The 27,945-nt window shown below is 40.8% G+C and overlaps 3 protein-coding genes across 3 annotated transcripts in view; 1 reads left to right on the top strand and 2 right to left on the bottom strand.

The window, feature by feature from the left end:
* znrf3 (zinc and ring finger 3) overlaps positions 1 to 6,865 on the top strand; it is an 86,577-nt gene extending 79,712 nt beyond the window's left edge. The window contains exons 4-8 of the mRNA XM_073841108.1: positions 1,453 to 1,584; positions 1,711 to 1,818; positions 2,008 to 2,175; positions 3,573 to 3,675; positions 3,761 to 6,865. Of these exons, the coding sequence (XP_073697209.1) occupies positions 1,453 to 1,584; positions 1,711 to 1,818; positions 2,008 to 2,175; positions 3,573 to 3,675; positions 3,761 to 5,421 (2,172 nt within the window). The 3' untranslated portion in view covers positions 5,422 to 6,865. The remainder of the gene's footprint in view (positions 1 to 1,452; positions 1,585 to 1,710; positions 1,819 to 2,007; positions 2,176 to 3,572; positions 3,676 to 3,760) is intronic.
* A 157-nt stretch (positions 6,866 to 7,022) lies between these two features.
* coq5 (coenzyme Q5, methyltransferase) lies at positions 7,023 to 11,932 on the bottom strand. Its single transcript, XM_073841109.1, has 7 exons — positions 11,731 to 11,932; positions 11,441 to 11,590; positions 10,258 to 10,479; positions 10,069 to 10,175; positions 9,742 to 9,830; positions 8,890 to 9,001; positions 7,023 to 7,614 (listed from the first exon to the last, which is right to left on the bottom strand). Exons 1-7 carry the CDS (start codon positions 11,930 to 11,932, stop codon positions 7,513 to 7,515), a joined length of 984 nt encoding a protein of 327 aa, XP_073697210.1. The 3' UTR covers positions 7,023 to 7,512.
* Positions 11,933 to 17,897: 5,965 nt separating this feature from the next.
* The window catches only part of kremen1 (kringle containing transmembrane protein 1), an 82,329-nt gene continuing 72,281 nt past the window's right edge, over positions 17,898 to 27,945 (bottom strand). Inside the window, exons 8-10 of the mRNA XM_073841359.1 lie at positions 22,280 to 22,495; positions 19,824 to 19,908; positions 17,898 to 19,500 (exon numbers count right to left, since the gene is read on the bottom strand). Coding sequence (XP_073697460.1) covers positions 19,344 to 19,500; positions 19,824 to 19,908; positions 22,280 to 22,495 — 458 coding nt within the window. The 3' untranslated portion in view covers positions 17,898 to 19,343. The remainder of the gene's footprint in view (positions 19,501 to 19,823; positions 19,909 to 22,279; positions 22,496 to 27,945) is intronic.

Below are 27,945 nucleotides of genomic sequence, written 5' to 3'. Positions count from 1 at the left end.
ATTTTTCTCTCCCAAACCAGGCCCAGACTTGCTTTTCCCCCCCTCTCCCTCGTTCAGTTGTAAACGGTGTACAGACGAGATAAAAGAGCTTCTGTGTAGACCACATGAAAGGAGTCAGCGCAGTACATTCCAGTGCCAGCACCTCTGTCCAGACTCATTCGGCTTCCTCGGTCGCACAGATTATAGTTTAAAGCCTCAAGGCTTTGGGGAGGACGAAGAGAGTTTTAATCGCGGGGCAAAGCATTAAGGGAAAAGCTTTCATCTTCACCTGCTAGATCCTAACCTAGTTCTGTCCTTATTCATTTTCTCTCTTTCTCTTTTCTCCCAAAGTAAGCATTACTAAATACATCTGTGATACCTCATATGTGACCCTGGACCACAAGACCAGTCTTAAGTAGCACGGGTATATTTGTAGCAATAGCCAAAAATACACTGTATGGGTCAAAATTATTGATTTTTCTTTTATGCCAAAAATCATTAGGATATTAAGTAAAGATCATGTTCCATGAAGATATTGTGTAAATTTCGGTAAATATATCACAACTTAATTTTTGATTAGTAATATGCATTGCTAAGAACTTTTTCTTTATGCAATTTTCTCAATATTCAGATTTTTTTTGCACCCTCAGATTCCTGATTTTATATTGTCATATCTTACCAAACCATACATCTAAGGAAAGCTTACTTATTTGCTTTCATATGATGTATAGATCTCAATTACAAAAAATTGACCCTTATGACTGGTTTTGTGGTCCAGGGTCACACATTGTACAGGTTAATTAAAAACGTATGCTATTACTTTAGGTGATTTGATTTTTGCCATATTGTTTGATTTTTTGAGCTGGTCCTTTTTTTTAAAAAGACTTCAGAATGCATAAACATCATCAGAAATGCTAGGCTTTCCCTGTGCATCTTTTCTTGAATGAAAATCCAACAGACCCAAAAAATAAGGGGGGAAGGAACACTTAAATGACTATCTTTCAACTTCCCATATTTCACATGAGAGACATGACGACAGAGGGAGAAATAGAGGCTTGAATATCCCTGGTATTTCCCTCAGGTTTTTCAAAATTACAGACTGGAGCTGTAGTCTGAGGGCTAAATCGAGCATCCATATTCGCAACATGCAATTGGTTTACTGCTACTTTCCCCTTCTATAGAGAAAAAGGCCCAACCACAGTTTCCATGTCTGGACTCTATAGGTTGCTTTTTCACATGGGTGTATGTTGTCGGGAGAGCTTTTGCCCAGCAACCGAGTTCATGTTGATTTGGCAGATTGAATAATGATTGGAAACGTTATTCGTTCAAATAATTACATGTGTTTTTCCGAGTGCATCTTTAGATGTAAAGTCATAGCAGTGTAATGGGTTTTGTCGCTGCTGTTTTTGAGCTCTTCTAAATGAGAGCTTAAAATATTTTCTCAAGATCTGTGTTTTCTCTCATTTTCTCTAGCTGAACCAGGTTTCAGAGGACCCTTTAAAGAGGCCGGTGGTCTATGTCAAAGGAGCCGATGCAGTTAAACTGATGAACATAGTCAATAAGCAAAAAGTTGCACGAGCCAGAATCCAACATCGACCACCAAGGGTAAGAGTTGATGCTTCCACTGCATGCATTAAAACATCTGAGTGTTCTGTTTTTACAAAGTAAAGTTGTAAGGTTTTCTGTCTTTAAAATGTGCTGACGTTTTCCTGTTGTTGTGTGTTATTGCAGCCCACGGAGTATTTTGACATGGGAATCTTCTTGGCGTTCTTTGTTGTGGTGTCTTTGGTCTGTCTCATCCTCCTCATCAAGATAAAGCTCAAGCAAAGACGTAGCCAGGTGAGGCTTCACAATGCTGTTTGATAGGGGTTCGTTACAATTTAAGGTCTAAATGTTGACCTCATCACTTCATGTAATCATTGTTTCATGTCAGTGTACAATTCAAAGACGTTTGTTGCTTGCCATCCTGACATGCCTTGTTTTTCTTCTCTCTCTTCTTCTATCCGTAATTGTTTCCCCACCTGTCAGAGTTCCATGAACCGGATGGCCATTCAGGCCCTGGAGAAGATGGAAACACGCAAGTTCAAGGCTAAGGTCAAGGGTCAGCGTGAGGCCAGCTGTGGAGCATTAGACTCTGTGAGCAGTAGTTCCACATCAGACTGCGCCATATGCCTTGAGAAATACATCGATGGCGAGGTAATGATGTTTAGAAATGTTCAAAAACTTTTCTTTTAGAAAAGAAACAAAAAAACAGTTGGTATTTCCTCACCTTGTCAGTTCTCGAATGTCTATTCCAAAACCAAATGACAGGCTAACAGACTAAAGGAGTATGCCAAACCACTTCTGCAGAACCCTGGAAAATTAGTCATGCTTTCTAGTTTATTTATTTTGGTTGATTTGGTTATGGGGTAATGGACCTCTCTGAGGTTCTTGACAGTGTAGTCTTAAACATCCATTTCTTAGCCTCCCTGAACGTCTTTTGTCTCACAGTATATGAAGACTAATGCTGGTGCTGTATTTTTATTCGTCTTTGCGGTTGTGTGTCATGCTAAAAAAGCACAAAACAAAGAAGTCAAGGTGTCTGGGAATCACAGAGGAAGTGGCAATATAAAAGGCTCAATGGCATCAAAGAGTTTGTCTGTGATGATGAAGAAAAGCAACAAAAGCAGGGTGGAAGGGCAAAGGGAGGGGGGAGTGAGTCATGCTTGGGGACAGAGAATGACTTCTGTGGGTGAGATCTGTGAAGTTATGCTTTCTGACTGAAAGCACAGGGGTTGAAAATGTTCAAGTTTTTGATTTTAAGATGCTTACTTGAGATACTTGTCCTGCAAGCACTAGTTTTAAAAGATGTTAAAAAATTGTCTAAAAACTAGTGCTTGCAGGACAAGTATCTCAAGTAAGCATCTTAAAATCAAAAGACAATTTTTTAACATCTTTAGCACATGCTGTGTAACAGTGGCGCCATCTAGAGTTTACATTTGCATGGTGTTGTTTTTAGCAACTTAAGTGGTGTCAAATTTGTAAACCTTCCTGTAAAATTGAATTCCAACCCTAAACAAACACCTGAACCAGCTAATCAGCTAATCAATGTCTTCCAGCGTACTGAAAACTTCCAGACTATGTTGAAGCAAGCTAGGATTCTCTAGGATGGAGATCTCCAAACTCAGTCCTGGATGGCCAGTGTCCTGCAGAGTTTAGCTCCAACTTGCCTCAACACACCTGATGGGAAGTTACTAGAAACCTTGAGGCAAGTTGGAGCTAAACTCTGCAGGACACCGGCCCCTTCAGGACCAAGTTTTGGCACCCCTGCTCTGGGATACTGGCCGTCTAGGACGAGGGGTGTCCAAACTGCAGAGTTTAGTTCCAACCCCAATTAAACCCACCTGAACCAGCTATTCAAGTTCTTACTAGGCATACTAGAAATTTTAAGCAGGTGTATTGAGGCAAGTTGGAGCTAAACTCTGCAGGACACCGGTTTCCTGCAAATATTGAATCCCAGGATGCTTCAAAATGTTACTGCAGTAATTGTAAGACCCACAAATATGTTAAGACAAATCTGTTGACCTCTCAATCCTTTCCTTTCACATCTACAGGAGTTGAGAGTAATCCCTTGTGCACACCGATTCCACAAGAAATGTGTGGACCCTTGGCTACTTCAGCACCACACTTGTCCACACTGCAGGCACAACATTATTGGTGAGCCACTTGTTAACTCAAATATGTTGAAATTTATGATCCTAAATCATTTTTTTCCTGACCTGTGTTTTTCATTTATACCCAGAACAAAAAAAGGGAAACCCAGGTGCTGTTTGTCTTGATCCAGGAAACCCAGTCCACGGCCGCCAGCAGAGAGTCGTCCTCCCTGTGCACTATCCAGGAAGGGTGCACCGAGCCGGGCAAGTGACGGCCTACCCTACACGGACCAGCATGGACCCCCATGGCAACCCCATCACTGTTCTAACAGTGGACCAACACCCTGAGCAAGGCCTCTACCCTTCACAATCTTCCTTTATTCGGGGTTACCCTGCCCTCCACTTGGAACACACCCTAAACCCACACCATTGTGGCCTGGAGCATCGTGCGCCTGCTTACCCACAAACTTTCAAAAGGCCCAAATTCCACGGACGCAACTTTTCTCGTGCGGCCTGCTTTTCCCAATACGAGACCATGTACCAGCACTACTATTTTCAGGGCTTGACCTTTCCACAAGCTGAAGGCCAACAAGGTAACGGACTCCACAAAGGTCACAGTCGACCCTTCCAACCAGGACTATTGTATCCTACTGTGGTGCACATGGCACCGGCTTCCTCTTCCCGCCTGGGTGACTCCGGAAGCACCTCGGGACTTAGTTGCTACCATGGGCATCGCTCCGTGTGTAGCGGTTACCTTGCGGACTGTCCTGGAAGCGACAGCAGCAGCAGCTCGGGTCAGTGCCACTGCTCCTCGAGCGACTCCATGTTGGATTGTACAGAAGTCAGCAACCAGGGCGTGTACGGGAGCTGCTCAACGTTTCGGAGCTCGCTGAGCAGCGATTACGATCCCTACGTATACCGCAGTAAGAGTCCGTGCAGGGGCTCGGCTGGGGAGGCTGGGACGGTGTTTGCTGCCACCCCTCAAGCTGACGACACTTCGGCCCCAGTATCAGGGATGGTGGACTGCCTGCAACCTCCGGTTGGAGCGTGTTACAGTTCTGGGGACCAGTTGTCTAACTGTAGCCTGGAGCCCAACTGTAGTAGCCACTCTTTGGAGGAAACCAGGGAACTTACTAGCACTACCTCAGCCGGGCCCCGAGAGGGCACTGTGGCAGAAAGGAGCCACAGCTCTGTGAAGGCTTGCGGAGAGCAAGGGGTAGCTTGCAACTGCTGTTTCGAGGTACCCAAATTAAACTTAGAACATAAAGGCATGGAAGGAGACGACAGGGGACACTGCAGATGGGCCGCGGAGTCTCAAGCGGTCGCTTCGCCGCAGAACTTTTATAGCGTTAGCACCGAGCAGCTACCATCTCCGGATCACATTAGCTATGACGGACTGCCTTGCTGCTTTTACACAGAGATGACTGTACACCGAGGAAGTGCTAGTCATTACGCTGAAGATTGTTCAGTTAATGTACAATATGCCCAGACAGACAGTGACGGCTGCATGGGACAGAGCTGCTGTGAGTTAGCGCAGCGGATACCCATAATTCCTGAGGATACAGACTGTGAATTAGGCTTGGGTCCAGAACCACAAACAAGTTTGCTTCCTCCTAGACTTCCCATAGAGAGGGAGGAGAGAACTTCTGAGGAGCATTGTGACTTGTTTTTCACCTCAGGACAATGTAGAGGTCAAGTTTATCAGCAGCCTCAAGATGAAGAGGCACGAGCACTGTTTCCCTCGCAGTGTAGCGGTGTGTCTGAAACGCAAGGGGGCGGCAAAGCATCGTTTGATGGATCGGGGCTCTGATAGGAGGCACCTACCACAGCACAAGCTCTTGAAAATCAATAAATGTTAAAGTTTTTAACAGTTTTGTTGTTAAAAGTGTACTTACCAGAAAAGGTTTGAGTTTCAAATTAAGATTTTACAACTGTAGTGTTTTTTTGTTTTGTTTTTTCAGTGTTGATCTTGTTCATTCCTGTGGCCTTCAGAATCTGTCACATCAACACCATGTTTATAGAAGGCGAAAGTACAAAGCTATATTTCACATACTTCCTCATGCAACACAAACTCAGAAATGTGAGTCGTACAGAGCATCATATTATGCTTCTTTCTTGATCAGATTAGGACCAGGGAAAATGTCTGTAAATGTATATGACTAACTTTTACGTTATTTAGATTATGCCTAAGTTCCATGTTATTAGCTAAGATGATTTGAATGCTCTTTTTACGCATATTTCATTCAGAATCGCATGCATGTGAGCGTTAAGTCATAGAGCATGTACGTACATCTCAGTCAGCTAAAGGATTTTTAGAGAAATAAAAACCAAAATGGAACACTGCATTTTTGAGGGAGTGCACATCAGGTGCTGAGGTAATTTCTCTGAAAACATAACTAGGAATATGTATGCCTCCCTCTTTCTCGTCATTTCTCAGGGCCTTTGTCTTTTTAGTACAGAAACAGACCAATAAGAAAGCTTTTTTTATATATACTTTATCAATGGAGACTACTGAGCTACACATATATCACACCAAAGTTTAGTTTGTCTCCAGGGTACAGTCAAAACACCACTGGTAGAATTAGAACCTGACTACTCTAGGGTTAGAGGTGTTGGATGTCTAGTATTTGACCCCTGATCATTTTTTGCTTTGCTTAATTAAAGCTAACAGTTTGTCAGAAAGACGCCAAAGTATAATGGTTTAAAGTGATTGGAATGCAGTGGTATATATATATTTATATGTATATACATCTAAAACCGCATAATTACCTTTAATAACTACACGTTGCACTCATGCTTTTACACATACGTCATCATATCATCATGCTTTTCTGTTTTTACAGAGTATTTTATACTGTTTCTATGAAATGTACCCATACAGCTTACACAGGCGGTCATTTTAAAAATAACTTTATTTATACATAGACTAAAACAGTGCCGTAACATAAGAATCTACGCTTGCCTTGCATAGAAATATGTACTGCAAATATAGCATTTTTTCTGGGTACTTGAGTCACTATTTAATATTTCGTATTGTTTGTAGCACTTAAGATTGTATAAAAGAAAATGTGTACAAAAAATTAATATTTTTTAATTTTTTTAAAGATATAATTATTTTCTCCATTATCATTTTACAAATGTTAAAGGTTAGAGCTTGATCTGTGTATATTTCTGTATAGCAGCACATTTCATAAATGGAAATATGTTCTCTGAATATTTATTGACTAATATATTTATCTTTAAGCCATGTCTTATGTTCAGAGTGTCTGTGAGGTTGTTGTTGTTTTTGGAGATCACTAATAAGAGACTTTGTAAATACATGGTAATTGCACACAAGACGATTAAATATTCTCTGACCAAAAACTGATTTTAAAATTTTAGTACAGTTTTGTAACAAAGTGTACAAAGATCTTAAAAAATATATGGTTTTATTAAAGTAAAAACACACTTGACTGTTTCATTTCCGCCAAGCACAACACAGGGATGTTTTTCATGTTACGAACCAGTTCCAAAAATGTGTGGATCCATTTGTCGAAATTTGATACAGAGCTCAGCACTCTTAATGAGTCACTGCAGTGGGAGCATTTGTTACTAAACTTATATTTTGTAATGGGTTCAAAGCGCAAATTATACCTTTTATTAAGGCCGCATGTGCTTCCCAGTGACCGAAAACCAAACACGTTGTCCATCTTGTACAAATAAAAATAGTGCTCACATTTCATCAGCCTTTCAAAATTAAGCCATTTTCAACATCTCAATCAAACCCAAAACACTTCAAAGAACATTTCAGTCTCTGCTATTTTCACTTCAGAGGGTGAAAGTGTTTCCATTACCAACAGAACAAACACAAGAACAAAGGACTTTTCATACTGAGTTTCCTGTGACCCCAGTGTCTGTCCTCTCAAAGCTTGAATCCTGAATGAATAGCAACGATTCCTCCTGTCAGGTTAAAATACTGGACACGGAAGAAGCCGGCATCCTCAATCATTTCCTTGAATGTTTCCTGTGAAAGACACAGCATTTAATGAAGCTCTTACAATCTCAGTTCTTTTCACACAAATACTAAAATGGTTTACCTTACTCTGTTTAAATGCTTATGTTATTTAATATAATTGTTGATTTGAGTGGTTCATGATTGACTGCTTCAATATTCTTGATGAATTTTCAGAATATTTGTGAACCAATAGCCAACAATACATTGCATAGGTCAAAATCAGACTTTTCTTCTATGCCAAAAATCATCAGGATATTAAGTAAAGATATTTTGTAAATTTCCTACTGTAAACATCAAAATTTAATTTTTGATTAGTAATATGCATTGCTTCATTCGGACAACTTCAAAGGTGCAATATTTTAATTTTAGTTGAATCTCAGACAAATATTATCCTATCCTAACCATACATCAATGGAAAGCTTATTTATTCAGCTTTCATACAGAATAAATCTCAGTTTCAAAAATTGACCCTAACTGGTTTTGTGGTCCAGGGTCACATTTTCAATTGAAAAATCACTATGAAATGGCGTTCAAATTGGACAAATTTTCAGTGGGAAAAAAAATTCTTCCAAATAAAAGTGCCTGCAGTTGATGAAACAATTTTATTTTAGGCAAAACAAAGGAAGACATGTAAACTTTGCATCAAAGGAATAGTTCACCCAAAAATGAAAATTCTGCCATTAATTACTCACCCTCCTGTTGTTCCAAACCTGTAAGGCCTTTGTTAATTTTCAGAAAACAAATTACGATATCTTTGATGAAATCTGAAAGCTTTCTGACCCTGCACAGAAATGCAACTGACAAGTTCAAGACCCAGAAAGGTATACACCATGTTTTCAAGAAGAGAAATGCACATGCATGCATCGTGGTACTGGTGAACGCAAGTCAAAGATTGACACGGAAGAGAAGAAATTGTTAAATAAAGTTATTTTAGTTTTCTTTGTGCACAACACATATTCTTGTAGCTTCTCAGTAGGTTAAACCACTAATGTCACATGGACTATTTTATCAATGTCCTTACTACCTTTCTGGACCTTGATTGTGTCAGTTGCACTGCTATCTATGCAGGGTCAGAGAGCTCTCGGGTTTCATATAAAATCTCTGAAGATGAACGAAGGTCTTACAGATTTGGAATGACATGATGGTGAGTAAGTAATAGCAATTTTCATTTTTGGGTGAACTGTCCCTTTAAAGAGTTTAGCAAGGAAATGATCACACTTGCATTAAATGTCTGAAAAAAATAATTGTGTCTTGTCATGTGTAAGATTAAGTGGATTTTGTTACCTGGTCTGGGAACTTTCGGATACTCTCCACCAAATACTGATATGATTTCCAGTCTCCAGCAATCACTTCACCCAACACAGGGATCATCTGAAAACTATATGCATCATAAAGCCTGAAAAATAAAAATAAAATGAATTAATCATGTAACAATATACATAGTACACTGTATACACTCTCTAAAGTATAAATTCTAAAATTGAAAAATAAATGTGTTTAAAAAAATGTATTACAGTTTATAAGTTATTATAGTTTACTAATACAATTAAAAATGTCAATCTTTAAAATAACATCATGATTATACACAAAGTTAACTGAAAATATATATACACACTACCAGTCAAAAGTTTTTTTTAATGTTTTTTAAAGTCTCTTCTGCTCACCAAGCCTGCATTTATTTGATCTAAAGTACAGCAAAACAGTACAATTTTGAAATATTTATAAAAATATATATTATTATTATTATTATTGTGGAAAACAGCTGAGTAGAATTTGTCAGGTTTCTTTGATAAATAGAAAGTTAAGAACAGCGCTGATCTAAAACAGAAAACCTTAGTAACATTATAAATGTCTTTAGCATCATTTTTGATCAATTTAAAGCATCCTTGCTAAATAAAAGTATAAATTTCTATAATTTCTTAAAAACAACAAAACAGCTTTTGCTGTATTTTGGATTAAATAAAAGCAGACTTGGTGACCAGAAGAACTTTTGACTGGTAGTATGTACTAAAAAAGCCAAATAAAAATGACAAAAACTAAATGACTAAAACTTTAAAATAAAAAGGAAAAGTGAAAATATAAAAATAATTCAAAATATTCATTAAAACTATAGTAGTATTTATAGATATAGATAACCTTGCAAGAAGAGGGTTGGTCACTTTGCTAAATTCAAGACACATGAACCGTCCACCCGGTTTAAGGACACGGAAAGCCTCTTGTAGAGCCTGTCAAAATAGTCATCATGTCAAAAAAACTCTCCTTACATATGTTAATATGTAAATATGTTAATGAAAAATGATAAATGTGGTACCATTTTAGATTAGACAGACAGATTATGAGCAACAGAGCAATATGGGCTACACTTGTACATTTGGATTAGGAGAAACGGCTTCCAGTATAATGTTTTAGTCTAGTTTTAAACCGTATTTAGGCAAACACTGATGTGGCATGCAAAGCCTTTACTTGCTCTATGTGGGTGACATTTCTGATGCCGAATGCAATGGTGTATATGTCAAACTGATCGTCATCGAATGGGAGCTCTTCTGCATCACCCGCGACCCATGAAAGACCTGCAAACATGACAATGAAATCAACATTTATGATGTTAAACTACATACGATAAAATGTGAATTTGGTTAAAGATGACTGTACCTGTAGTGATTCCTGCTTTCTCCGCCCTTTGTTTACCAACTTTGAGCATTTCTTTGTTGATGTCACACACCACCGCCCGAGACTGTGGACACCCTGCTTCATCCGACACATAATAACTGGCGATATCCTGCCACGATGGAGTCTGGTGGGATTTTGCTTTCAACCGCTGTTGACGATCATACATCGAGCGTGTGTACTCCAGGAAACGGAAAGAGATATCACCTACAACAGAATAACACAGAGTTGAATTTAGGGTACATGTTCACTTTAAAAGACAATTAATATTCAGCAATATTATCTACATTATACTAATGTAAACAAAAAATGAACTAAACGAAAATGAATAATGATACTTTGTCCAAGATGTAGATGAGTTTGTTTCTGTATCGGAACAGATTTACAAAAATTTAGCATTACATCACTTGCTCACCAATGGATCCTCTGTAGTGAATGGGTGCTGTCAGAATGAGAGTCCAAACATCTGATAAAAACATCACAATAATCCACACAACTCTATTATATCAGTTTACATCTTGTGAAGTGAAAAGCTGCATGTTTGTAAGAAACAAATTCATCGTTAAGAAGTGTTTTAAACTAAAACTGTTGCTTTCTCCATCCATAATATTTATTTTTCCAGTGAAAAACTCATCTTGTCTGAATCAAGAGAGAAGTAGGCACAGATCAAGCACTGTTTACAAGTAAAACAGTTCTAAACAAATATGTTGGTGCATTTTAATGTTAGAGGACAACAGAGGATGAACTTTTTCATTGGAGGAAGTGTATTGTGGACTGGTATTTCACCCCGAAGCAACGTTTTAACATTAAAATGTCTTAATGATTGATTTATTTCTACCAAAAACACAGCTTTTCACAAGATGTTAATTAATGGACTGGAGTCGTGTGGATTATTGTAATGTTTTTATCAGCAGTTTGGACTCTCATTCTGACGGCACCCATTCACTGCAAAAGGATCCACTGGTGAATAAGTGATGTAATGCTAAATTTTCTCAAATCTTTTACAACTAAGAAACAAATCTTTGATGGCCTGATGGTGAGTAAATTTGAGCTGCTTTGAAACAATCTTTGCATCTGTACTGCATAAAGCGATATATTAAAAAAAAATAATAATTAAGGGGAAAAAAGTCATAGTTGTAATAAAGAACAAGCCATGGTTGTGCTTTACCTGTGCCACCAGCCGTGTCCAGCAGACGTAGTCCCGGTTGAGGATTCATAGTGTGCAGTAGTGTGTCTTTCCACAGTCTGTGTATTCCCAAACTCATGGCGTCATTCATCACGTCATACTTCTTGGCCACACTTTCAAACACCTTATACACTGACAGTCGAAGAACAACGGGGTAAACGGAAATGGCTAGTAGGAAATATTCTAGCACACACTATCATAGACCAAATTTATACACCTTCGAATATGCACAGACAACTAATCGTAACAACAAACTAATGTTTGTAACTCACCTTTCTCTGCTTTCTCCTCCTCTGGGACTGTTTGGAAACCAAAGTGCGTACTTCTGCTCTCTGTGCTATCGCTATACCCGCGACACCCTGTAATTCCAGCACGACAGCATACATGTTTGACTTGACACCTTGAAACATGATGAATATTTCGCGTAGAATCGGAGAGAACTCTAAGGGCAAGTGTCCTGATGGAGGCCGCCATGTTTCTCTCAAGTTCAGTTACGTACCTAAGCGCTTGCGTCATAAACCCGCAACGCGACGAGTTGTAGTCCCGCGGACCTTTAATGGACTACACAGCCAATTTGCTTTCTTATAAATCTTTCATGAACAAATAGTCATTTCCAATTAAATATAAAGAATACTATTAAGTAATGAAAGCCATTCCCACAGGCATACTGATGTTGATGAGAAGCCATATGTTGTCGTGCAATATCAATAGAACTGAACCTGTACTTTATTTAAATGGAGTAGATAGTAAAAAGTGTACAAACAAATTTATTAGATTACTATTTTAAAAATAGAGCTCTAAAGCCTAGAGGAATTTTTTTTGGAAGGTTTGCTTCACAGATATTGTGTGGAATAAAAAAGCTTGGTTGCTCCCATTTCGATTTTGTATCTAATAAACTTAAGGAATTACATTTTTACATTTATGTGAGCAATTATACTCTGTCAAAATTTATGGATATTGATGAAAACTGCACATTTTTTTTAGATCAACCAGAAAAATTGTTACATCTTTTTTATGAATGCCATCATTCAGAAAAGTTGTGGGAAGAGTTATCTTTGTACATCCAAGAGAAAACTGGTTCTAGCTGTGATTTGACTTCAAAGGATGTTCTAATATATTTTGAATCCAAAAGTATATCTGTTAACTTTATGTTGAATCTGATCATTTTATTTGTAAAATTTCATGTTCATAAAAGTAAAAGAAATAATTCTAAACCTTGTTTTTGTGATTGGTTTTCATTCATATATAGTCTCTCTTCATCGCATCAATAGTAAAAAATGTAAAGATACAATTGTATTTGCCAAAGAGTTAAAGTTGTATAAAAGTAATATTGTATACATTGTGATTTGGAATATTGACATTTGGTTGTATTTGTCATTTATATATATATATGTGTGTGTGTGTGTGTGTGTGTGTGTGTGTGTGTGTGTGTGTGTGTGTGTGTGTGTGCGTATATATAAATATTTTGTCAAATTGTATCTTTGTATATTTCTATCTAAATTGTAAATTGTAAACCCCATATTTACATTTTTTTGTTATTTTCATTGATTTTATTTTATTTGGATATGTTTTTTGTTGTAGTTTGTAAAATAAAAAATACATAATAATAAAAAAAAATCTTTAATGGACTACAAAAATGTAGACATATGTATCCCTGGACCACAAAACCAGTCAGAGGGGTCTGTTTTTTTAAATGGAAATAAATAAGATTTCCATGAATGTATATGTATAGGATAGGATAATATTTGAAATATATATTTGATCATCTGAAATCTGCAAAAAAAAAAAAAAAAATCTAAATATTGAGAAAATCGTCTTTAAAGTTGTCCAAATTAAATTCTTAGAAATTGGTCATTATTAATCAAAAAGTACGTTTTAATATAATTACGGTAGGCAATTTACAAAATATCTTCATGAAACATGATCTTTATTTAACATAATGATTTTGTCATTTTTGACTATTGTTACTCAAGACTGGTTTTGTGGTCCAGGGTAACATATTTGATTGCGTGTGTATATCCGTGTTCTTGTTATTCCTACATCGTGTTGACCAAATGTTCCTACAAGGATAGTAAAACCTTTTACATTGTGGGGACACCGGCAACAACTGCCTTCACCACAAGGAAAAAAAATGTTAAATATACTGAATTATATTTATCTAAAAGTGGTAACAATGTAAACATGTTTTCTGCAAGAGGTAGGTTTGGGATTATGGTTGGGTTAAGGGATAGAAAAATATTGTTTGGTCAGTAGAAAAACAATAGAAGTCTATGGAAAGTCCCCACGGAGAAAAACATTTTCACAGAAACCTATCGCGCGCGCGCGCGCGCGTGTGTGTGTGTGTGTGTGTGTGTGTGTGTGTTATGGAGTGGAAGCTTTTTTTTTCCTGTGAGGATGGGATTGTTTACTCTGTTTATAATACAAAAGCTTTGACAAAATGTAGACCTTTTTTGTCGTGTAGATATACAAAATTGTCACAAAAAAGCTACAGAAATAAATTGTGTTTAATATTTTATCATTTTTTAAATGTGTTATAAAACGATTTGTTAGGCAAATCGATATATTTATAGACATTTCTGTATTTCTAACTTTATTTTTATTTTCATTATTGTGTATATTCTATTAGTGTTTTCCCTCAATTTATTTACTGAAACTGCTTGAATCATATCATTATAGACAATACACAACTTCTTTTTGTGTCATGCAGGAGATAAATGATAATAAACGATGTGTTTAGTAACCTCTACCAGTAGAGGGCACTATAGGATACATAGTAATGCTGCAGTACTGCCACACTTTAGGCTAGACCTAGTGATGTAAATGAATGACGAACGGCATGTTTGACTTTCTGAGTGGCTTATTATATGCGGTTATTTAATGAGCGAAGGCTAATGTGGTTTCTGGGGTAATCAGACAAATCACAACGAATTTAATTCATGCATTAGCAATTAGCTCTGAGTGCATCATTTGTACAGCTCAACAACAAACCTCATTGATAAATGATATTTCTTTTCTGATTCGCATTTGTGTTGCATTGCACTGCTTTGTGAATGTGTTCACCTCACATACCATGAACATCTGCAGGTGGGCAGCCGGCCTCCACACACTCAGGGGGAAATGGCTTACACATGGGGCCTGTAATACTGGCTTTGTTTGTGCATCCACTCTGCGTCTGGTAGTCATTTTATCTGATAAGCATTTGAGCAACGCAGAAAACATCAGAGCTGAATTTCTTCCTTCCTTCACTTTTTTCCTCTTCAGCAGATGTTAGTGTTTTGGAGATCTGTCTAGTTTTCAAATGCATGCTTGTTTGCATATTTCCCTCTTTGACATTTCTTTCAATAGAACGCTGTGGTTGTGTGTGAAAGTTTGGGCATGGTGTAAGCAAATTTTGGCGTCTCCTGAAGTAGCTCATTTGCATTGTAAATTCCCTCTCTCCTCCATGTAAATGTTGCATGTCATCATTAATAAAAAGGGCATTAGTGACAAAGTGTACAAAGCAAACACGACAGGCATTAAGAAACATGCATATTTATTTTTGCACTCGGGACACATTAAATAAAAACTACAAAGGTACTTATACAAAAGATAGATTATATCCCATTTTACATCCAAAATAACAATAATTTATGGTATAAATTAAAATTCTCACTATTTTATTTACAATTTCATGAAAACAACATCTTTTTTTATTATTATTCCTGGAAGCACCCTTTCCCAAAATTGGAGGGATTCCTATCTTGGTTTCTCAGAAGGAAAGCCCACTGACATTGTGATAGACCACAGAAGGATATGACACTTTTTTCCACTGCTAAAAAGTGCTATGGAGTTTGGGCTTTGCAATCTAAATGGACGCCTGGTTTCTGCATTATTCACCAGCCTTTCCAGACGAATATGACCTTGTTAGATTTAACCTGTCACTTTGGGTTTGTCTCTCTCTCTCTTTCTGTGACCGGTGACACTTTAGCATGCATGGGCAGCCCCGGGCACTGGAGAGCTGAGGGTATGATGAAGTACGCAATAATTAACAGACTGCAGATGAGAACACCGCCAAAATACAGCATCAGGTCAGACGAATACGAGATTTGTTTTGTTACACAATATAATGATTTTCAAAAGATGCAATCTGAGATATAATCATTGTTTTAAAGGTAAAAAAAGCTTTTGGTTGTGCATAAAACATTACACAGGATAAGTACTTCGGTAATAAAGTGCATAATGTAGTGACTGTTAAAACATTTTTTGTTTAGTTTTTTTTTTGTCGGCAAGTGTGGCATTATTGACATACCCACAAATATGGTTATCCATGGTGCTCTCAAAGGGATTTTCAAATGAACAGCCTTTACAATATTACTAAAATTTACATTAAGTACTATACACAAAACTTTTGAACGTTGACTGATTTCTGTGCAAGTGCTAAAAACTGCAAGGTTAATGTTGTGACACTTAACTGAATAGTTAACTCAAAACATTCCTGTCATCATTTACTCACTTTTTTCTCCATACAATGAAAGTCATTTGGGTACAATGGGACTCATTTATACACATGTGTAAATTCAGAATAATTTGCATGTAAAATGGATTTCCATTAACACTCCTCTAAATTTACAAACACATTGTAAAACCTCAGATCAATAGTAAAACATGTAAGTCAATTAGTCATGGGAGAAACAACTGACGCTTCGCAGAGGCGATCTGACCAATCATGACGCTAATTATTTTTTTTCCCAACAAACAAAACAGAGTAGATTATCATCTGTGGATTTGTATAGAAGCCCGTTTCCACCACCGAATAATAAAAAAAAAGTTACTGCGACTTATCTCACAATTCAGACTTTTTTCTCAGAATTGTCAGTTATAAAGTCAGAATTGCGAGATAAAAAGTCAGAATTGCAAGTTTATATCTCGTAATTCTGACTTTGTATCTAGCAAAAAATACATCTCACAGTTCTGAGAAAAAAAAGTCAGAATTGTGAGTTTTATGACGCAATTCAGCGAAAAAAAGTCAGAATTGTGAGACAAAACATTGCAATTACCCTTTTTATTTTTTATTCAGTGCCGGAAATGGGCTTCCATAGATTTAAACTTGAAAATGGTGTGTATTGATGTATTTTTGCAGTTGAAACGATACCTTCTGATGTTCATTCATGTTTATTTTATGCTATAACAGTATAACTAATAAAGAGGATGGGATAGGATTGTTTGATGTGCCACCGTGAGAAGGTAAAATGATCTGTCCAACCCAGGCAATTCGTACATATTTTACAAGTTCCCCAATTCGTATGAGTTTGCACTGGGGTCTAGACAAATCATACAAAATTATACGAGTTAGGTTGTACAAATTCGTAAAAATTAGCCACCTCGTAAAATACATACGAATTGGTGAGATAATGTTGATCTGTCATGACAGATTAAAGAGCCACAAAACAGTATTTATTGTTTAAATTTCCTAAAAATAATTTCCTAAAATAATTGGGCTAATAAGAGACTAATAACCTTTTTATTATAGAAATGTGTCATTAAAAATGTCTACAAATTTATGAAAATTGATCCGAGATCAGGTAAAAACCAAACCTAGCATGCATACAATGTCATAAGACGTTGATATTTGGTTTGATATTTTCGGTTGCGACGTAGAGTGACCAAAATTCAATGTCAATTCAACGACTAATGTCAATGTTAATTCGATGTCCGATACCGATGTCAGCTGACGTTGATATTTTGTTGTTTTTAGGTTGTGTAACCAAAATCCAACATTAAGGTCGTCAAACTGATTTTCATTCTCAACTAAAATGCAAAGTCTGTCCTACGTTGGGGTCCAACATCAACCTGACGTTATACTGACGTCTGGTGCCTGCTGGGTATAGAGACTGGTTCATGGGTTCACAGGGATTGTACCTAGCCATGAATTTTCAAAACATTTTGAAACCGTAATGATGTACTAAAGTTAACTTTCAATTTAATAAATTTTCAATTGAACGTTAATTTGATGTCCAAAACCAAAACATCAGGTGATGTTGGTAATTTGTTGTTTTTAGGTTGTGTAAGCAAAATCCAATGTTAAGTCAACATCAAACTGACGCCAAATACTGACGTCAACCCGATTTTCATTCTAAACCAAAATGCAACGTTTGTCCATCGTTGGGGTCCAACGTCAACCTGACGTTATGTTGACCATAGACACTGGTTCTATCTGAACAGTGAACCAATGAAATTTCAAAACATTTTGAAACATTTATGATGTACTGAAGTTAACTTAAATTATCAATTGAATTAATATTTTTTCAATTTACAAATTATTCAATGAAAGTGTTCTGCTTGGAGACAAATACTACTGGTTCTCAGAATAATTGATAATAAACAGGAAACTAACGAATGTTAACTTTTTTTTACCACTTATGCATGGTTGGGAGCAGGTGTACGTTTTTTCATACGACTTTATGAACATATTTCATAAATGAGGCACTTTTTTTGATCCCACTGACTTTCAATGTATGGATAAATCAACAAAATAACATTTTCTGTGTTCCAAGAAAGTCATACAGGTTTGGAACAACACAAGGGCGAGTAAATGCTGGCAAAATGTTCATTTCTGGGCAAACTATCTCTTTTAACCAGTTTGAGCGTTCCTTCGTAGGAACGTCCTCAATCCTCGCAGCTAGCAGTGCAGTGATCCGTATGGTTTTGGCTGGCTGGAAAAGTGCTTCAGAATGTGAGAGCTCAAGTTGTGGTAAAGGGGGAGAAAGAGCAAATTGTTTTGGAAGAATTTCACCACTGCCTCTGTTGGAGAGTGAAATGAAAGGGGATGACGTTTGATTGTTCCCACACAGTATTACACAATGTTCATCACAATGCTTCTCTTGCTCAAGTCGAAAACCTGACAAGAATAATATGCCCCAATGACACCCACAGGACTACATTTATCTCGAGAATCCCCAAGAAGAAAAAGCACTTCCTTAGTGCTTATTCTCATTTGCAATTCAATGCTCCGAAGGATCAATGCTTGTTTACATCATCGAGACATCGTGACAGCTTAGAAGACAGACAAAAGAGTTTTTTTCCAGTCCTGAAGGCACTTAAAGGCAATGCAGAAAGATCAAAACCCAACACAAACGACAAGAGACGAAAGCGAGGTCCATAGGGATGTCAGCTCGTTTTGAACACTGCCCAACTTGTAGCAATTTCAGCCTTTGGTTCAGCGCAGTCCATCTCGCCGATTCTCTCTCTCTCTCTCGAGACTATTCTGTTGTTCGCTTTGAGTCCGAATTGCTCTCGACATGATTGTGACATCAATCCTCCGCCGGTTCAGCCAGCTCTCTTACATCTGAAGAAAGAAGTTCTGTGCTCCTCAACAACAGGTGACCTACATTAGAGGTTAAAAAGAATCGTATCTCTCCTCCACAGGGGCTGGTTGGCTACCGTGGCATTATTTTGGTTATGTAAGTGGTTTTGTCTTTCACCGTGCTCCACAGGGAGTCTCATGCTCGCTTTCATGCAGACGCTTATCATCGGCTGATCTTATGTGAAAGCACCTGGAGAAACGACTGGGCTGCTTTTCACCAATGGTCATTTGTTCATTTTGGTCTGTGGCGACAGAAACATCCCAGCACTCTTTTGCTAATCAAATCGCTTGGTGTGTATGTGCACCTGTCACATGATTTGTGATTGGTTAAGATGCAAATTGAGAGTAAACGCACTGGCCAAGCTCTTTTTGCGCAGTTTCTTACCAACAACCGATCGGCACATATAGGCTGGGCCCTGCGCTGGTCATTTGAAGTGAATTAGGCATCCCTTTTTGTAGCCCAGCAGCAGAAGACCAGCATTGCGTACAGTGTGTGCGTCCTTTAGGGGGCTAAAGCAGCCGTAGAGGTCAGAGGCGTTGAGGTTAGTTTCCCACGAGAGGGCTGAGGTCTCCATGGTGGTTCTTGAGTTTCTTCTTAAACAGAGAGATGGTGGAAGGTCTGTAGAAGATGATCCAGGGTTCAGACGTAGTGCTCTGTGCACACGAATCTGACCCGCTGATTGACGGGATGGACGGGGATCTGAGAGAAGAGGGCAAACACAAGAAGTTGATGAGGAACAAATGAGAAGCTACATGCTACAATATGCCTGGTTAAACCAAATGACATGCAAAATGTGCAGGCGAATGTCCATTAGGAGCAGAATGGATGCTATAAATCTGTCTACAGCGTACTGATAAAGTAGTAAATCAAAGCATGACTCTCCTCTACATGCAATAAAACCTTCAATGGAAAGATAAGCTAGTTAAATCAATCATGATCATAGTTCTTTATCTGAGGCTTTGAAGTACCATCTTAAATTGAATAACCTCATCAAACATTTGTTTTGTAGCATGTGTACTTACTTTACAGTAAGATGCAGGAGCAGCTTGGCTACCATGGCTATGACTGTTAGCGTTAGCAGAGCAGCTAATGCGTAGATGGTCCACACTGTAAAACACAACACATTTATTAGTGGCAGTAAAACAATGCAGCCTTATAATTACAGTTGGTTAAACTCAGGTAACTAGTATATAAAGAGTCACTTGATATAGAAATTTAAGCAAAGAGCTAACATAAGCTGAAAATTAAAAGGTAATAATTAAAAATATATTAACCATTTTCCCAGCTCTGAAGTTACAGGTAATGTGTGTGTATGTATCAGTCAAAAGTTTTTGCACAGTAAGATTTTTAATGTTTTTAAAGAAATGTTACATTTGTTTTGATCCAAAGTACAGCAAAAACTACAATTTTGAAATATTTTTCTATTTAAAAAACAGTTTTTTATTTGAATATATTTTAAAATGTAATTTATACCTGTGATTTCAAAGTTGAATTTTTTAGCATCACTACTCCAGTCACATGATCTTTCAGAAATCATTCTAATAGTTTGATTTGCTGCTCAAAAAACATTATTATTCTTATTATTATGTTGAAAAGGTTTCTTTGATGAATAGAAAGTTCAGAAGAACAGCATTTATCTGAAATAGAAATCTTTTGTAACATTATAAATGTCTTTATCATCACACATCAAGCATCCTTGCTAATATAAGTATTAATTTCTATAATTTCTTTAAAAAAAAAAATTAGGTAAATGCTGATCTTTGGATCTTTATATTCATTTTATTTTTCAGAATCCTGAAAAAATGTACTCAACTGTTTTAAATATTGATGATAATAATACTAATAACTTAAATTCTTGAACAGCAAATCAGACTTTAGCTTTGTTAAATTGTCAAATAGAAATTTGTTGTTCAAATAGAAAACAGTTATTTGAAATAGTAAAAATATTTCAGAATTTTACTGTTTTTGCTGTACTTCGGATCAAATAAATACAGGTTTGGTGAGGAGAAAATACTTCTTTAAAAAAACATAAAAAATCTTACTGTTCAAACACTTTTGACTGGTTGTGTATATATTAAATATAAAATGTAAGTACATATAATGTATGTAATAAAGTTCAAAACTCAAGAGAGGAGGAGGCAGGAACTGGCAAAAATGACTTTCATAAAAAAAATAAACATAACCAACAAAACTAAAGTCGGGGTAGCTGCCTCACATTAGACTTCCACATAAACATAAACATAATATTTTATATATTCATGATATATTTCCTGACAATAAAAAATTAAGCAACTTAGTGAATATTTAAAAGATTTTAATGCACTTTATAGTTGGCCATTAGGTTCCCTAAAGACCCTAATTTTTTAAAATATCATCAATATTATGTAAGGGATAATGTACAGGCAGCCGGGGCTTATTTCGCGATAACTACAGGCTGCCTGTACATTATCCCGATTATTACACGGCTACTTGCCACATAAGGAAAAAACTGGACATGAATATGAATTTGAAACCTTTTATTGGCATATTTGTTTTAAATTAACATTTTTATCTTTCCGCGAAACGATATAGTACCACGTGACTAACATTCAAACTATGTACGTTAGTAAGACAATTTAAATAGATTAATGTCGAAATTTTCCATTGTTAATTGTGGTTGTCCAGTGTTTGTCACAAGATGGCGCCAAACGGTAATCCTTGTTGGCACGGAGTGATTTTTAAACATACAAGTAGTACCGGCTATGCGTTATTACTTTGGAGCGGTGATTATTTGAAAAGAACGAACCTGCAAATGTCTCAACTGACCAATCAGAATCAAGCATTCCAAAGAGCCGTGTAATAATTCAGATTTAAACTTCAGCAAAAATGAAGTTGCCCTGTGGCATGTTTCATATACTGTACAGATACATAAAAAAAAGATTTTATCAAATAAAAGTCAGTAAGATTTTTTATTCTCAAGTTAACTGTTAAAAGATGAATAGAAAGTTCAAATAAACAGCATATTTTTCCAACAGAATTTTCCTAAAATTCTTGACTGCCAATTCTGATCAATTTACTGCATCCTTGCTGAGTAAAAGTTGTAATTTATTTTTAAAGCAGCCTATACTGTGGCATAATAAAAGCTCTGCTGCTTTCGAGCAGTGTATCGCGCTCGACATTAGCTAATCCATGGACATGATTCAAGTTTCATCGGCTGTGGGGATGAAGACTACAACTCCCATGATTCCACACTCAATCACAGCATCATCAAACTTCGCCTTTGTTTCTTTGTTTATTTTAAGTATGTGTCCTCTAGCGGCAAAAAACTTACATATTGTGCCTTTAAATCTTTTTTGTTTTATAAAGTATGCAGTGAAATTCTTACGTAATCCCAGTCTATGACTAGTATGAATGACAACTAGTTTTATGATGAAAAATAAGTTAGGAAAGGAGTAAGAGGAGCAGAACTGAAGCGTAATGAAGAGAAGTGGACACATACTGGTGTTGTGGCCCGCGGTCCGGCCCGGTTCATGCCACTGACCTGGCATGTTTGCAGGACTTGATGTGATTACATAGTACCGGAGGGGGGATTTTCCATTCTGACTGGTATTGGATTTTGCTGTAGTGCTTCCCGTATGTGGCCGCACTGTACTGTTGTCCTCTTCGTCTCCATCATCATCCTCCTCCACAGGTGTGACTGCTTGATTTATAAAAGCTGTGGGGAAATAAAATGTGTCAATCAGCTGATAAAACACAAACAATGCCTTGATAAGATATGCATCATCTGATTAAAATGCATAACGTCTCTTTTGACGTCCCCCGGGACATTACGGAGAGAGATTTCTCAGCTCTTTCGAAATAACATCACGTCTTTCATTCAGACGCTGATATAAACGCACTATGTGGTGTTTGAATCAAACTCTGCCTGCAGGGGAAAAAGGTTCTGTGAATAGTGAAAGCCAATTTGCTTTGCTGACCTTTTCTTTCAGAAAAACCTTTTTCTATTTCATACTTCCCACTCCCTTTTATTCGTCCTCAGATTGTGGTTATTGAACTCTGCCTCCCAAAACAACAAAACAGAAAGTGGCAGCGTGTCTGAAAATGACAAAACGCACCCTAGAGCACTGCTTACATGTGTTTGGCTTATATTTATTTATTTATTTTACTTTGAAGTCATAAAAAGTCATAAAGAACTGATTGTCTTTGGTATCATTACGTAAAATACATAATTTTAGAGTTTTGTTTTCAGTCTGTTTTTAGGCCATCTACACTGTCATTCAAAAGTTATCAGCAAGATATTTTATGTTTTTTTTTTAAAGAAGTCTCTTATGCTCATCAAAGTTCTATTTGTTTGATGAAAACTACAGATTTTTTTGAATTATGAAATATTATTGCAATTTAAAAATAACAGTTTTCGATTTTAATATACTTTAATTTTAATTGATTTCTGTGACACAAAGCTGAATTTTCATCAGCCATTATCAATGTTGGAAACGTCTAGGTTACGAAGGTAACCCTCGTTCCCCGAAGGAGGGAACGGAGACGTTACATTGGGATCTCGCCTGAGAGACCGATCACCTCTGAGCCTTATTAAAAAGGCCAATTGAAAATTGGCGAGTGGACGTGCGCGCCGGCCACGCCCCCGTACATACGGGTATATAAGATGGCTGCGCGCACCACTCAGTCAGGCTTTTGCTGAAGAGCCGGGAGAGCCCGGCGTCAGCGCGACGCCAGGGGCGTGGCAGGGGAATGTAACGTCTCCGTTCCCTCCTTCGGGGAACGAGGGTTACCTTCGTAACCTAGACGTTACCCCTTCAGTCGAATCACTTCGACGTTACATTGGGAACAAACCCATGGAAAAGGCCACGACCCTGACGCCGCGTTACGCAACAGCTTCACGTGCTGACAAGTATACGTGCCGGCAGGCGAAGTGTAACGTAACCTTCCCAACGCCCTGGGGCCCAATAAGGGGGCCCCTCCAGGGATGCCAGTTGTACTGAAGCATGGGTTGGGGGGGCGGAGCACATGAAATTTTACATGTGGAATAAGAATAATTCAATATATCCATAAAAAGTTTTCTGGGGATATACGAGGGAAACAGCGGTCTCCTCCGCTGGAAAAAACTAAGCCACAACCTGCGGGGCGAAGGAAACCCAGGCAGGATCACAGTGCAGGACTACTCCGCGCCTAGCCCTGACTGCGGGGCAGGAGGACCCAGGGTTCGCCGGAGGGAACATACTGGGAAATAGCGCACGGATCCACGTGGGAATGGCGCAGCAAGCCGACACCAGCCGGTCTTCCCGCTCGCCTGAGAGTCCCTAAGTTAGGACACGGGAGAACGGCCTCTACGCAAGGTTGGAGAACCAAGCGAAGGTAGGGTGTCGCCCAGCCCGCAGCTTCCGATTTTTACATCTGCTGGTGAGGTGCCATGAACCAAGGATCACGGCTGTCCCTGGGTATAACAGGGAGGGGCATCTACCACCATTTAGCCAACCTCAGTTCGGGGAGGATTCCCTTTCTGCGAATCCCGAGGCAGATGAAGCTGCTGGTGCGGCTGAAGTGCCGAGTGATTCAGTCTCACATATTTAACGACACTACATCGCACGACTGGGTCTGCCTCCTCCAGAGCAGAGCTTGCAGGTCTACCACCTGGTCGCGGAAAGGCGTGGTGGGGACCTTGGGCACCGAGCCGGGGTCTCGACGGTAACGTGGAGAACGCCGGGCCCGAATTCTCGACACACTTTGCTGGCAGAGAAGCTTGTAGGCCCTCTTGATGGGAGCCAGGGCAGTCAGGAGCGCTATCTTAATGACAGGAACTTTAGCTCGACTGAGGCCCGTGGCTCCAACGGAGCGACCCGCGGCCCTGAAAGGCGACGGGGAGGCCCACGAGGTATGAGGTGCGTGCTAAGCACCTCTGAGGAACCTGAGCTTGTCGGTAACTTACCCTCTTAAAGGAAGCCGGGGCAGTCAGGAGTGCTGTCTTACTGACAGAAATTCTAGCTCGACTGAGGCCCGAGGCTCCTGAGGAGCACCCCGCGGCCCCGAAGGGCGACGGGGGGGTCCCAGAGGGTATGAGGCGTTACTTGACAGAGAAAACTTGTAGGTCTCCTGCCCTCTTAACGGGAGCCAGGGCGGTCAGGAGCGCTGTCTTGATGACAGGAATGCTAGCTCGACTGAGGCCAGTGGCTCAATTGGAGCGTCCCGCGGCTCTGAAGGCGACGGAAAGGCCCCAAGAGGGTGTGGGGTGCGTTCTGGGCACCTCTGGGAAACCTCACGGCCAGTGAATGCTTACCTACTTAGCTCCATCTACTGCATGTGATATGCGGCGAAGCAGCGGCATATACTTAGAGTGAGAGGACAGTCTGCGCTCAACTCTCCTGCAGGAAGGGAAGCATACTGCAACCGTGTAACTCTGTGGAAAGCCAGCAAATAGACCTCATCTCAGTGCGAGCCTGCCTAGTCAAGGGAGCTCGGTACTGAGTGATAATTGTATCACGGCCTGCGAAGGCCGGAGAGGTCTGGGTGTCATCCCGTGCCCTACAGGGAGGGACTGCCGCGAGGGAACGGTTACTAGACCTGAGCCTGGGTGGGCCATTCTTGTAGCGCAACCAACAGACTTACTCCTCGTCCTCCCTGGACTTGCACAGAGTCTGTGCAAGGAGGCTCGCTGGGGAAGGGCGTACTTGGGCCCCGGAGGTCAGCTGAGTGCCAGCGCTACTCTGAAAGAGGCAGCTGGTAATGAGAGCAATCGGGGGCGAGCGGATGTGGCTGGCCTACCGATATGCTCCAAACTAGCTGCGTCACGGGGTGGAGTCGCCATCCTGCAGGTGGTGGACTGCCGTGAGAGCCGATAGGCTGCACGGTTGAGTTTACCTGCTTCAAGTGAATGGCAAGTAGCAAAATCTGCCACGTACTCCCTGGGAGCAGATGGAGAGGCTGTAAGCCTCTGTCGTACATGGCAACCCAACCCGCGGTAAGCCACGGGCTGGCTTGTCGGCCAAACTGCGGGAAAACGCCAGTCCGGAGTGGGCCGAGATGCCATGCCCATCATGGGACTCGATCGTGCTGAAGCGGTCTCACATGAACAAGCTTAGCGGCTCTTAGCGGCTAGAGCTGTCATGTGCCCCAGGAGCCTCAGTTTGAGAGAACCGCTGTGTTGTGCCTGATTGACTCAGGAACTACAGCACTGACTGCGCGCTCTTGGTAGTAAGGCGGGCTGTCTTGAGGACCGAGTCGGGCTCCCGACCGAGGAAACGAATTTCCTCGGTTGGCCTGAAGAACCAGATGGCGGGGGTGCCGAGGCACCAGGTCCCAATGTTCGCACAACGGAACTCACGAGTGGGCTGGTAAAGCACCAGTCGAAGAGACGGTTGAAGACGCGAATACCTGTCTGCCGAAGAGGGGACAGGGGAGCTCCCATGGCCTAAGAAGGCAGGAAGGAGAGGGACTAGCCAAATGGACGCACCTCGTGCTGAGCGCTCGATCCCCGGGGCAGACCGCCGAAGGGGTGTGCGCCGGGGAAGATCGAGACGCGACAGCGGGTGCCCTTCAGGCAGATGGCTGCAACCCAGCCCTGGAGACGGAAACATACTTGTATGTGCGTCGTCGTGAGCATGTGTGCCGACAGCCTAAGAAGGGATCGGAACAGAGCTCCATCCAGGGCGGATGTTAACCCACCACTCTAACTGGACACGTGAAGTCAGGACACTTATCAAACCCCGACCTCGTCCCGGCTGGAGAGACAGGCTGGATCGCGTCCTTCGCCAGTAGGAACGCGACCTCCGCAGGCAGAACAGAGGCACACCTGCTTCTGAATAAAGAATGTAAGGGGTACCTGTGAGTCTGGGCGGACGCCTGGAGCCGGGCCGTACCGTCCGTATCAACCAGTGTAGTGGTATCAAGGGAACGTTGACCGGCGTGACCGTGGTGGGGCAGCCTGGGGAAAGACAGGGAAGGAGACAAAACCCAGAAGGATAAACGTCCTGGAGAAGTGTCTAACTGCACTAAGCAGTGCTTACCTACTTCCCTGGTTCCCGCGCTGGCGACATCCGGTCCCGAGTCTGGTTCCGAGGAGTGGAAGTGCTGCTCAGGAAGGAAACTCGGGGCCGGGGCCCCAGAGGTGAGAAGGCTGGGTCTTTCTGTGATTTCAAATGACCGGCTAAGTCCCGCTTCCAGCGGGAGTGCCGACAGAGTAGCTCTCTCCACCTCCGGGGGTGCTCGCATCAGGGACGCTTCGAAGCTCGCCTGCGAGGGTCTTCCGTCGCAGGACCCTGAGAGGCGAGCGGCGTCCCTCTCCCATGGGCGGCTCGACGTCGGCTGCGAGCCTGGATCGTGTGGCTCAGCAGGGGACGGAGCTGCGGGGGGACGCCCTCGGCGACGGGCAGGTGGAGGCGGGGGCCCAGGCGGCGGAATGGTAACTTCGCGGCGGGGCAGGATATGTTGGACGGCCTCCGTCTGCCTCTGGACCGTTGGAGCGCCAGAGGAGATGCCCAGCCCGAACGACGGGGAGGCGTACTGCTCTGGCATCTCGACGGGGTATGCTGATGGGCGGAGGATCGCAGGCTTTTGGGGGCCGGCGATACGTTCGACGCCGCTGAGCAAAAACCCTTCACGGTGTCGCCGAATAGGCCGCTCTGGGGAATGGGAGAGTCGAGAAAGCGAACTTTGTCGGCCTCTGCCATCCGGGCCAGAGTCAGCCATAGGTGGCGTTCCTGGACCACGCAGGTGGACATCACCTGACCAAGGGGACACGCCGCGACCTAGTAGCCCGAAGGGCGAAGTCAGTGGCGGCGCGGAGTTCTTCAAGTACCCCCTGGTCAGGACCACTCTCGTGCAGGCCTTAAGGTGCTTGCACCTGGCACTTTTGCAGTGTTGCCATGGCCTGCAGTGCGGGGCAGCGTGTCGGGGGGCGCAGAAAAGGCCCAGCCGATGAGGGCGGAAGAATTTCACATGCCCTAAAAGGGAGACGCGGAGGGCCCCACCAGGCGGCCGCGCCCGCGGGCAAAGGTGCACCGCGATGGCGCGCCCGACCTGGGGGACCGCCACGTACCCCTTGGCTGCCCCGCCATGGAGAGTGGCGAGGGGAGAGGAGCTGGAGAGCGCGTCAAATGAATAGGGCGCCATAGATTTTGTCAGCTCCTCATGCACATCCGGTCAGAACGGGAC

The sequence above is a fragment of the Garra rufa genome, chromosome 5, assembly GCF_049309525.1.
Source record: "Garra rufa chromosome 5, GarRuf1.0, whole genome shotgun sequence".
Lineage (NCBI taxonomy): Eukaryota > Metazoa > Chordata > Actinopteri > Cypriniformes > Cyprinidae > Garra > Garra rufa.
This window is presented reverse-complemented; position numbering and strand designations above follow the sequence as displayed.

Coding starts and splice junctions, on each gene's coding strand:
- coq5 (XM_073841109.1), bottom strand. CDS start 11,932: ATGGCGGCCTCCATCAGGACACTTGCCCTTAGAGTTCTCTCCGATTCT. Junction 11,591..11,730: donor GGAGGAGAAAGCAGAGAAAG/GTGAGTTACAAA, acceptor TTCGACTGTCAG/TGTATAAGGTGTTTGAAAGT. Junction 7,615..8,889: donor TCCGAAAGTTCCCAGACCAG/GTAACAAAATCC, acceptor TGTCTTTCACAG/GAAACATTCAAGGAAATGAT.